General features: G+C 30.9%; 1 protein-coding gene across 2 annotated transcripts; it reads left to right on the plus strand.

Annotated features, from left to right (window-relative positions):
- The first annotated feature begins 1,541 nt into the window (after positions 1 to 1,541).
- On the plus strand, positions 1,542 to 9,697 carry LOC131875678 (uncharacterized). Of its 2 annotated transcripts, XR_009372471.1 has the most exons (4): positions 1,542 to 1,868; positions 3,382 to 3,478; positions 3,672 to 3,768; positions 9,435 to 9,697. XR_009372471.1 is itself a non-coding variant. In XM_059220289.1 (3 exons), the coding sequence occupies exons 1-3, from the start codon at positions 1,693 to 1,695 to the stop codon at positions 9,465 to 9,467; spliced, it is 306 nt and encodes a 101-aa protein (XP_059076272.1). In that variant the 5' UTR covers positions 1,542 to 1,692; the 3' UTR covers positions 9,468 to 9,697. The 2 variants fall into 2 exon arrangements, 1 of the variants encoding a protein (XP_059076272.1); XM_059220289.1 differs by lacking the exon at positions 3,382 to 3,478.
- The last annotated feature ends 3,318 nt before the right edge of the window (positions 9,698 to 13,015 follow it).

Genomic DNA, 13,015 nt, shown 5'->3' on the forward strand with positions numbered 1-13,015 from the left:
AAACTAAATACAAAGTCAAAACATATCAAAATCTAAATACTAATATATATAATAACTTAAAAAAATTAATAATAAATAATAAACTTATTAAGTTAATAAATAATTAAATAAAAAAGTAAAGTTAATTTTTTGACTTAATAGAATTGAAATATTAATAAATTATAGATAAAAAATATAATTAATATATTACTAATAATATTAGCATTAATTTAAAAATAAACTCTATTAACCAATAAGATAATTATAAATTTGAACGTAAATATAAGTGATATTAATATTAGTTGAAAGATAAAACTTAATATATACAAAAAAATAAAAATAAAATTGAATGCCAATATAGTTAAATTACCTTAAATAAATTAAATTTTAAAAACTAAAACCATACTTCAAAGAAAATAAAGAAAATAGACTTATTAAATTTGTTAAAGCTAACAAAAAGTAAAACTAAACTTAAAAAGTTAAAAATAAAATGAAACCTATTTAAAAAGTTAAAAGTCAATTGCAAATTATAATAACATTATGTTATGACTATATTTAAGAAGAGAAAATGCAAATGATTTCCATATTCCAATGTTTTTCTTTTCTTTAAAAATATTGTTACGTGTCATGTGGGCCCTAAGTTTTTATAAGATAACGAGGGCATTACTTTTTTTACGAAAATAACTCCAACATTTAAGTTGTGATGGTTTCAAGGTAGGAACACTTGAAACTTATCCTAAAAACTTCATTTTCCTTTAACTTGTTGCACCCCACAATACTATCAATGATAGATTATAATTGCAATAAATATTCTTCAATTCTTATGTGATTGACTGTATGATTTAAAATTGATTAGGACATGATGAGACTCTTGAATGGAAAGCAATCAATTTTTTTTAATACAAAAACATAACACTAAATTGTAAATATTTGTGCAAATTTAGCCTTGGATTGGTTAACATAAATCCATTGCCACTAGAACAAAAGCTTGAACTATTAGTGAGAGCATCATCGGAGAGGTTAGGATGTCAAGAAGGGTTGAAGGTCCCACGTGACAACAATTTAGCCTCTTGAGCCGAGAGGTCATTTATTGGCCCTAGAAAAGTTGCTAATTTCGTTAACACATAACGGTTGCCACTACACCAAAAGTTCAAACTATTAGTGAGAGCACCACTGGAAAAGTTAGGGTGTTGAGGATGGTTGAGGATCCCAAGCGACAACAAGACCAAAGCGTAAGATGAGATATGTTGATTAAATGTTTGATTTAATGTCCGGTCTTACCAGACTCGATCTAATGCTTGCGTTCTTTAGAGATAGCTTATATGATCTTACTCATAATTTAAAATTTATTTAACTTTAAATTTGAAGAAATATTTAATGGAAATGTTACAAAATTGACATAAAATAGACTGAAAATTTAGACCGACTAATGTAATAATGATTCGCTGGAGCAGTTAATAGTACGTCGTCCATTTCGGCGTCAAATATTGGATCGTTGGGCCGTACATATGATTTGATTTTATCTTAAACTTCATACGGTGCAACAAAATCCGTTGCAACAGTTGAGAAAATATTTGATTAAAAGAAAACGTAGACAGCACGCATTCCTTGAAGCTCATTAAATTACTCTTATATATTTCATCTGGACACTGCAAAACGGTTTGGACATGATGCCCTTTCGGACAATTGTCATTCCATTACAAGAACGAGGTTATGGCTGAGACACATAGCAGATTGGAGGTATTATGCGTGGGAGGAGTTTTCGAGACAGGTGTGAGAGAATTTTTTCGGGGACTGGAATTTTCCCACTACTTCCATTTCCATTTCCTTTCATCAGCCCAATTCGACAGGCATACGCTTCGACCTTCCGACCTCCAAGAAAATTGCAAGTAAAATCACTTCCTTAACATTCTTCTGAAACTATTTTAGGGTTTGATGTTTTCCCTTGCTTCTGTTGCCTGAAATCTGCTTCGCTCTGATTTTAATTTTGTGGAATGCCGCGAAAAGCTGTTTATTAAAAAGCTAATTGAAGTATACGCTTGAGTTCGGCTCATTTTATAAGATTTTTGGTCGCTGCTCTTCTTCCGTTTCCATTTGCATTCATTTAGACAGGCATTAGATTCGACCTTGCGACGTCTAAGTAACATCAATTCTGAAATTTTCGATGTTTTTTTGTTGCTGTTGCCTGAAACCTGCTTAACTTTGATTTTGATTTCGTGGATTCGACCTTATGACGTCTAAGTAACATCACTTCTGAAATTTTCGATGTTTTTTCTTGCTGCTGTTGCCTGAAATCTGCTTCACTTTGATTTTGATTTCGTGGAATGCCGTGAAAATCTGTTGATTAAATAGCTGGCTACTGTGAATAATTGAAGTATACGCTGAGTTTGGCTCATTTTTTAAGTATTTTGGTCGCTGCTCTTCTTCCGTTTCCATTTACATTCATTTAGACAGGCATTAGATTCGACCTTATGACAACTAAGTAACATCGCTTCTGATATTTTCGATGTTTTTTCTTGCTGTTGCCTGAAATCTGCATTTTTGATTTTGATTTCGTGAGTTCGACGTTAAGACGTCTAAGTGACATCACTTCTGAAATTTTCGATTTTTTCCCTTGCTGCCGTTGCCTGAAATCTCCTTCACTTTGATTTTGATTTCGTGGAATGCCGTGAAAAGCTGCTGATTAAATAGCCGGCTACCGTGAAAAATTGAAGTATACGCTGAGTTTGGCTCATTTATAAGCATTTTGGTTGCTGCTCTTCTTCCGTTTCCATTTGCATTCATTTAGACAGGCATAAGATTCGACCTTCCGACGTCTAAGTAATATCACTTCTGAAATTTTCGATGTTTTTCTTGCTGCTTCACTTTGATTTGATTTCGTGGAATGCCGTGAAAAGCTGTTAATTAAATAGCCGGCTACTGTGAAAAATTGAAGTATATTCTGAGTTTGGCTCATTTTATAAGCATTTTGGTCGCCATTTTTTCTTTTCAGGGATGTGGTAACCTAACATCAGATATGCATTTAGAATGACTAAAGTGTGGTTGATGAGTTTCTTTTCACATGAAATTTGGTCAGATGAAAATAAGCGTCGGATAAATGCCATAATAGCAGCTAAGAATGATTTTAATGCACAGACCAGGAGTATATTCTGAGTTTGGCCCATTTTATAAGCATTTTGGTCGCCATTTTTTCTTTTCAGGGATGTGGTAACCTAACATCAGATATGTATTTAGAATGACTAAAGTGTGGTTGATGAGTTTCTTTTTACATGAAATTTGATCAGATGAAAATAAGCGTCGGATAAATGCCATAATAGCAGCTAAGAATGATTTTAATGCACAGACCAGGAGTTTACTGTTAAAATTATCAATGATATAATATGAATGTGGGTTTTGTCGTAGATGGTTAATGGGTGTGGGAGATGATCCAGCAGGACCAGCACACAATGTTAAAACTATCTCTTCTTTGATACAACAACGTGTGCGGAATATAGACAAGGTCCATGCATTTTCTTTTGCTTGCATTCCAAAATGGGGATTCTTGTATAGAATCACTTTTTATTTACTATTAGAATTATGAATGATATATTAAATTTTTATATATCTTCTATTGTATATTATGTAGATTTTTCAGTTTCATTATTGTTTTCATGTTCTTTCAATCGACTCACAGGTATGTGTTTGCACTGTAGAATGAGCAAGGCCCCATGGTCATGCCTCCACAGCAGTGCAGAAAGAGTATGGAAACAGAAAGCGAACAGAGGGCTTGTAATATACAAAGATAACGAGGTATTTATCTACTCTTAGGCATTTTTGTGGCTTGATTGTTCTATTCTTAGTACTCTGCACAATGCATTTTTTTTTCTTTTTTTAGACATTGCATTTTTTTTTTTTAGATATTAGATCAGAAATAGTAATTATATACAACGCACGTGGCTATTCTAGCTCTAAAACAGACCTTTTGTACAACGTATTAATGACTTGTTAGTCAATCGCAGCTGTTGATTGCAAAATCGACGGTGTAAAACGTGCGACTAAGTGTTAGTCAATCCGTACTGTCATTTTGGAGCCAGAATAGACGCGTCCATAGACAACAATTCTGTCATGTCAATAATAACAACGTGTCAAGTATTTCTTTCTTTTGCATTTTTGTCTATTACATAGACAAACAAGGAGACAAATCAGTTGCTTACATAGTCTGTTAAGATTAGTGGAAATAAATTTTAATTAAATTCAAATGGGTTAAGAGAATTAAGATTTAGATAAAATTTAAGATTAAAAATTGCTTAAAAACTATTCACACTTCAAATCTAAAAGATCAAAACGATAGAATAATAGTATTCTAGTCAAAAGAATGTAAACTATGAATGGGGTATTCTGTTAAAGAAAGAAAGAAAGTGAAGGGATATTCAAGAGTGAGTTATAAGAATCATATATTTAAAAATTATTTATGAATAATCACTCCAAAGTTAAATGATCAAAATGATGGAGCAATTATATTATAGAACAAAATAATAGTACTATTATATTCAAAAGAAAGTAAGAAAGAGAATGGCTATTTCAATTATCAAAAGACAAAGAATAATATTATTCTATTCGTAAAAAGATAAATAATAAAATAATAGTATTCTCTTAAAAGAAATAAAAATTTGACAGAATACTCTTAATAATAATCACTCCAAAGTCAAATGACCAAAATGATAGAGCAATATTGTTATATAGCAAAATAATAATGCTATTATATTCATAAGAAAGTAAGAGAGAATGACCATTTGAACTATCAAAAGACAAAGAATAATATTATTCTATTCGTAAAAAGATAAATAATAAAATAATAATATTCTATTGAAGTCTTGAGTTCGAGTCCCCGGCTGTGTTAACTCTGTGTGTGTTGCTACCTTGTGAGTGGGTTGTACACACTGGGGGATTAGTTTTGCTTCGGCAAGGACACCTCCAGATTCCACGATAGTGAATATAAAAAAAATATGATAGAATATTCTTAATAATAAGAAATGTAGTCACCTCTACCAAATTAGGAAAAGTATAATCATAATTATCAAAAACATGTACCAACCATCTAAGTACACACCTATTTAGACAAGTTCATAATAGTACATAATTTATAATAAAGTAAATAATTAAATAAAAATAAAATAATGTAATGCTCTACAAGTGCATGATATGTAATCAAGTAAATAAATAATAAAATAATACAACAACATTATGATCATAGCCTAGGTGGATATGCATCAATGGGTCCTAAAATATGTATAGTCATATTATATATTCATGATCTCCCTAAAAGAAACGAGAAAACCTCCTCATAGGAGAAAAAAAATCACTTTCAACAAAAAGAGAAAAATATTCCACATCACTAGAAACTTATAGTTGATGAGATTTTCACTCGATATAGGTTTTAAAGAAGATATTTGAATCTTACTTTGTAATAATTTTCTTCTAAGTCAACTCTTGATGTATTTGATTTGTTGCAGATGAACTAGGTTAGACTTCAATATATAGATGACACTCTAGTCATCATAAAATATAATTGAAGATCTATAAATATGAATGTTAAACTCTATAAGGATATTTTGATAACTTTATTAAAGATATATTGCTAGTAGCATTCACAGTTGCAACATGTACGACATTAGTTGAATCCCCATTATAACTATTTAAGATAATTAGAATTTTATAATTTACTAGGTAATTGAACATTAATCGTAATTGAACTCTAACACTAGTCATAAATAAGCCCTAACTAGAATTGAAAACTTTAACCCTAGTCCTTATTAATCACTAACTTTGTTTCACCTTCATGTTGATGATCATTTGTTGCCAAACATAAGTCTGGAGTAGTTGAGAGTAGATGCATTGGAGTAGTTGAGGGTAGATGCGTTGCTACTTCTCCCCCTCAAAAATGATAGTTACCTAGGCAAAAAGAAAAATTGCAAGTTGATTTTTCAATCCCTATCCCTTGTTATCCTTTATTGGGGAATTTTTTTGGAAGAAACAATCCATTTGTTTACCAACCCCTGTGGGATTCAATCCCTATTGAAATTATAGGGCGACTTGTTTGTGATCTCAACATAACTTTAAATAGAGTACAACATGATGAAAATTAATGTAACTTTCTAGAGTACTATTGTGAATTGTAGATGTAAACATTTGTATTCTCTAAGAATTAATGGGAAATATGGAAGGGAAGGAATAGGAATTTTTTTTAGGCAAAGAAATAACAATGGATGCTTTCCTCAAATTGAAAAATTGAATCGCAAAGGTAGCTAATAATACAACCAAAAATCAAAACCCTAAAAGAACCTCATTTAGTGCAATGCAAGGGATGTAAAATTGTGAAAGCAATGGAAGGAGATGGTTGCACCCCCCATCCCCCATTTATGATGCTTCTCAAGATCATCGAGTTGATAGGTCTAAAGATGATGCTTGATGAGTCTCATTCAATGTAGGATAACATAAAGTTAATTTTGATGGAACTTTGCATAGTAATCCAAAGAAATTGAATGCTAGTTATAAAACCTTAAGTAAAAAAAATTTTGTTGTGACAACTTGTAAACTCCCAAAAAAAAATAAATAATGGAGTTGAATTTTAAGTAGCATTAATGAGAATCCAACTAAGCAAATTGAAGGGGATTTTTCTTATTCCCATCAACGAATTGGTAACTTGCTAAATTTATCGCCCTCAATTTGGGAGTTATTGGCTCATTTTGATGACTTTACTATTGGGCATGTGTTTAGGGCGGCAAATGACATGGCGTATATATTGGTCAATTTGGCTAATGATTTATTTGTTCATTAGATGAATGGTTGGCATGTCCCCTCTCTAAATTCGTAGACTAACAAAATTACCAATTTGGCATTCGATAAATACATAGGAGTCGATGACCATGATTGGGGATGTGTGGAAGGTCTCGACCACCCTTAAACAACACACACTAAGCGGTTATACCGCTTAGTGTGGCAGGTGTGGGCCCATTGCCTTTGCCACCATCCGTGCCGTTTATCCCGTTTCCATTAGCATTCAAATCCTACAATTTCTCCCGCGCAGTAAGTATAGTGAATTCAGTACGTGTTTGCTGACAGCCTCTGGGCAATTTTTATTTCCTACCATTCTTCCAGCTTGTACCAAAATGGGAGCTCTGTGGTGAGCTGGCACGATTGGAAATGCTCTGGCAAACGTATGCAAACTGCGTACAGACAAGGCGTTGAACTTTAAATAATATATTTATTATTGATGGTCTTTATATATATATATATAATTTTTTTAAAATAAATAAATAAATATGATGCTTTAGACTCTTAGAGAACATAATATATCTTGAGATGGTATCATTTTTTGAAAATTTTTAATTATTAAAAAAAAATGTAAATTTTTGAAATATAATTTAATATTTTTATTGAAAATTTGAATAAAAACATAAAATGCATTAAAAATTTATGTCATTTTCATGTGCTTCAAGTTTAAAAGCTAGACTAAAGGCTAGTGTTATTCATTTCCTTTATCATGATGTGCCACACTACTTGGATTTCAACTAGTTGAATGTCCTTAATTTTAAATCAAGTTTTAGTTGATGTAACTCTAGTTCCTTAAATGATAACAATTAAGGTAGTATATATTTTTAACATACTAATTCATAAAACATAGCAAATTCCCTTACTCATATAAAGGGCTTGTTGCAATTGAACACTTGGTTAAACAAATAATTTTATCGGTCACATCACATGTCAAATTAAAGATAAGAAATCCCCAAGGCATGCTAATTTATTTTAATTAGATTTACAGAACCTAATCATCCTTAATTATGCACTATATTGAACCATCTAAAAAACTAGTTTAATGAAGCATAAATTTAAGGATGATAGAAACATAATGTGTGCAACTTTGATTTAATTGGGTTTATGGTTGAGGGCATATTTATTATGAAAATATTATTAGTAAGCTCTATAACCAATTATAGATTGTCTCTAAGTTGATGAAAAATGGCTCTATAAACATATAAATAATAATAGTGATCAACTATAGTGACTATAATATGTTAATATGTAATGAGTTCTTAAGATATCCATTTAACTATACAAATAATTTAAATATTCCATAAGAAATAGTGAGAAACCCCATGTGAGTGAATTGGAGCAACAAATTATGAACCAATTTTGAGGGTTTGGTAAATCATCATTAGCACAATCACCATGAATTTGATAAAAAAATTAATTGACATATAAACTATCAATGGTTAGGAAAAATTCCAAGAAAAGGTGCACAAAAAGGCAAGAAGAATCTTTCTAATTTGAACGACTCCAAAGGAAGCAGTACACTTATACAAAAAGAATACATGAATATCATGAGTGACAAAAAGGAAAGAAAAGAAAGCCATTTTTTTTTAATAATCAATCATATCTCAACAAAATATTTTTTTAATAATGTCCATGAAAATAATTCTTGAAATAGACTAATGAATCTTTCACCTTTCAAGAAAGGAAATCAAGGTTAAGAGAAGCAAGTGAGGCTAGGGAAAATTAACAATAATTCTATTCCATCAATCAAGATCCTCATCTAATAATTTGTGCCTAGAGAATGAAATTTATCTTTCATTTAATTTGCTCTTGACTAGAGAATGAAATTCATCTTTCATTTAGTTTTTTCAAATTATAAATTTTATTGGCTCCTATCTTGAAAAAGGAAAATGAAAAATTAAATTGAAAATCAAATAGGAGAATCCTATACATTGAAATTCCTCTCAAGAGGATTCTTTCTAGTAGAATTCTCTAATAAAATGGAAACGATAATGCCCTTAATGGAGGGCCAAGGATGTCAAATGGTTTAGGCCTCTTCTTGAAAAAGTGTCAATTGTTTTGATTTATTAGATCTTAAAATTCAATAAATTTCAATATATTTAGAATTTATAGTCTTCTTCAAGAATAGTGGTAATGCACAATCTTGGAGTAGATTGACATTTCACTTTAAAAAATTTAAACCTTAGATGAATTAATTGTGTAGGGAGATTCAAGGATTTATGCAAGGGTATGTATAAGGAGAGATTTGTCCAAATGCTAATCAAATGTATAATTTAATATAGCTAGCTATAATTAGTTTATAGGAAGTTAGGTTAAACCAATCTTTTGTACATGCATTATAAATAAAAAATTCATTACAAAAAAAATAATAGATAGAATATCTCTTTTTAATGAAATGATACAGAAAAGAATTAGGAGAGCCTAAGGAATAAAAAATCAATACCACAAATGTTAAAGGAATTGATGAGATTATAAATATCATAAATAAACTATTTGATCCATAAATTAGTGTCATCAAATCAATTAGCATTAAGATTGTTAAAAGTTGCTTTCTTATTCTTCTTTGGATAATAAAGATGAAAATTTCTCTTTTTTCATATATATTGAAGAATGAAATTGTCTTCCTCTTTCTTTATTGGTAGAGAACAAGAGTTATCATAAGAGCCAAGAACTAAGGGGTATCCAAATTCACTTGAGGCACGATCTCGACCTCATCCTATTTCAAGATGTCGGAGTCATGCACTTAGCAAGACTTGATCCTTGATGGGTTCATTAAAAACCATTCGACTTCACCAACAATTCAAGGGCCCATTGATATAGTTAATAATTTCAATCCTTTTCTTCATAAGAAACATCTATTTAATGTAATCAAGTCAAAGTTGCAGAGATAGCATCCATTTTCTTCTTAAACTGATCAAATTGCTTCACTAATATATTGAAGATTTAAAAGTATAAGTAGTAGTGGCATGAGAAGCATGGGTGGAATATTTTTGTTTACTCAAGATGCATTTAAATTGTTGGTTTTGGAAGCCTTGTAATTTAATTAATTTGTGTTTTTGTTATCATCTCATTCTCCAAGATTTTTAATGGAAGATTTGTAAGAAAATTAAATTGAGGTTGTGAAAACCCCACAAGAAAAGGTTCAATTTAGTTTCTGAGCAAAATTCGAACTATAATGTTGCTTGATTGTTACAAAATAGTAATTTAGGTTATATATAACTGGGTTGATTGGTAAGAAACAGTCCTTATGGTAAGAAAGAGAACTTGTATTGTTATTTACAAATGAACAAAATTGTCTTTTAGAACTATTAGGTAGGTCATGATGGAAGAACATGGGAGAGTGTTTGTTTTGCACAAGAAGAAATGAAGCAAGTGGGTATCCATGGTCTCATTTAGAAATATGGATAATGCAATGTTGTTTTCAGGGTATCTTTCAAAATTGCAAAGTATTGTAAAGCTATTGATAAGCTCAAAAACTATCGACCCATGGCTTGTCCAATGCAATCTTTTATAGAACTTGGTGAATATAAATGAAATATTTTGTTACTATCCCATTCAGGGCATTCCATGAGAAGATATTTCTCTGAGGCATTTTGTCAAACAGTTCAAGTGTCTTTCCTATGCTTTTAGATTTTGCATATCCTGCAATCATAGTGTAATGCCCCGCTAGGAACCCTAAAGGAAAACAACACAACTAGGCAACTACAAGGTTAAATAATTTTTTTTTCTTTAAAGACTAAGTGCACTAACTAAAACCAGTGCACGTTTAATAACACAATGAAAGTCTAACATATGTTTTCCTAAGGGTAACCAACGAAGATTAATTCATAGATTATATTAACACCATAGTTAATCCATTTAATTAGATAAATTGAATGCTTAAGTTTAAACTACACATACATCTAAATTTCATAAACCATTTAAACATAAGATCAAAGCAATAACATTCATTTCATTGACATAATATTTACAATATCCAGAAATACATGGCTTCCAAAAATGCCACAGATTATAAAGTTACAATATCAAGGTTACATAAAAGTCTGATACAATGACCACAAGGTCTCAACTGAACAACGATCTCGAACAAGAGCCGGTACATAAACCACGAACCAAGAAACACCAGCGAAGCCTTTCCTCGCTTGAAGATACAATCCAGAACATCCGATGGGAAGTGGCACTACCACCTGACCATGTGATCCCGAAATGGAACCACCCCACCATGTTAGGAGATAGTAGAAAACCCTCAAGCAAGCAAAGTAAGACAAGTACAAAAGGACTACAAGACTCTGCAAACATCCATGTAACATAACTCACAAAACACTAGTGACTCTAAGAATGAGATTGTCATCACATAGCTTGATGGTTACCATGGTACAACCTCCATAGGTCCCGACCCCCATCCTTGGGTTTCTCTTGGTGACCTCTCCTGAGCCTCTGGTTCCAACTAAGTCTCATGCGGACCCTACCAATCCTTTTGTGAAGACAAGGTGGTAAGTTTGCCATTCCAGGCCTTCTCGTAACATTATGAGCCCTGTATAAGCACTCACCTATGCACGAGGTACACTTATCTTAATTAATATTTATCTCACTCCCCCCAATATATTATTATGTTATCACTTTTTAACCAACTGTCGACGGGTTATCCTGTCATCCACTTTGGGCACGGTCCCTGCTCAAAAGCCACTCTCTCTCATATGACACTAACATGAAATGTCTCTCTCTACGAGAACTCTATGGCGAAATAGACAACCATAAATAATCCTGACAAGCACAGGTGAAGGATACACAAATACTAACCCAAGATTGACCATTTGGACAAAAACACACAATGGCTCATATCAAATAGGTTATACAACAACACCTGGTCTAGGAGAAATAATAACATAGGACACAATGACAATTCAACCAGAATACCAATGAAATTTAAGTTTGACTGAAAACATCATTTACACAAGATCCTAATACAAGCAATCTTTTCTTAAAATAGCCAAAGCATAAATTATTTGCAAATAAAGATTTTTTCCAATAATAAGAAAATACAACTATTTAAAAACATCCTTCTTGTCATTTGTCCAAAAAGATTTAAAATAAAAATAATTCTCCTAATGTATTTTCAACATATTTATAAAAATTATAAGCTCTATTTCTGAAACATTCCAAACTATAATTAAATAATATTTAAAATACATTTAAAATATTATAATAACTACCATAAGAAAAACATATCTAATATATAAATATATATATAAACACATATATGAATATACATATATCTATTTATATACATATATAATATAACACATAATAAATTTTATTTATCAAACCCCTGGGTATGAAACCCGAAACAGTCATACCACAGTATGCACAGCGGTTAGAAATTAATTCAAAATTAAAAACACGTTAAAACTTGTTTATAACCCTTGGCACGGTAGCCTAAGCTACCGCTGGTAGCTAGTACTGTCGTCCGGTAGCACTGCTACCGTCGACAGTACTGTGTACTATCATCGGTAGTGGATGTTACTGTAGGTAGCATGCCCTACCTTTATATATATATATATATATATATTTCTTTTTATATATTTTTTTTAATATTAATTTCCAAATTCCTAAAAAAAATCATTTTACATAATTCCCATAGAATTTTAAAATTTCATATAAATTGAAAACTCCTTCACATAATTTTATTTCAAACACAATTTTAAAAAAAAATTTAGATAATCAAATAAATTTAATTCACAATTAAATTTATTTCTAAGAAACCTCAAGATTTATTTAAAGGACTATTAATACAAATTAAACCAGAGGGAATAAATTAATTTTCTCAATGTTTCAAAATTACATCCTTCCCATAAACTAGAAAAACACATCAGGCATGGATTTTAAAACAAAACTCGAATTCACCAAAAGAGGGTTTATATTCGACAATAATTTTATACACACACATCAGACAGAGAAAAATAGAAATATCTACTAAAACCCACAACTAAGAATTCATCCAACCTGGTATAGCTTTCCTAGAAGAATTTTGTAGAAGCGCCCTAATTTTTCAATAAGCTTCCAATAAATTCCTTCACCTAAATTCCAGACCTGTTCCTATTTACCTAAAATAAAGACCTATTCCCCTATTTAAACTAAAATTCTAGGTTCAATAGCTTTTTCACAAAAAAAACCTAAATTTAGAATATAGTAATTTTTATTTTATTTTCTAAATTTATCACAA

The sequence above is a fragment of the Cryptomeria japonica genome, chromosome 5, assembly GCF_030272615.1.
Source record: "Cryptomeria japonica chromosome 5, Sugi_1.0, whole genome shotgun sequence".
Classification (NCBI taxonomy): domain Eukaryota; kingdom Viridiplantae; phylum Streptophyta; class Pinopsida; order Cupressales; family Cupressaceae; genus Cryptomeria; species Cryptomeria japonica.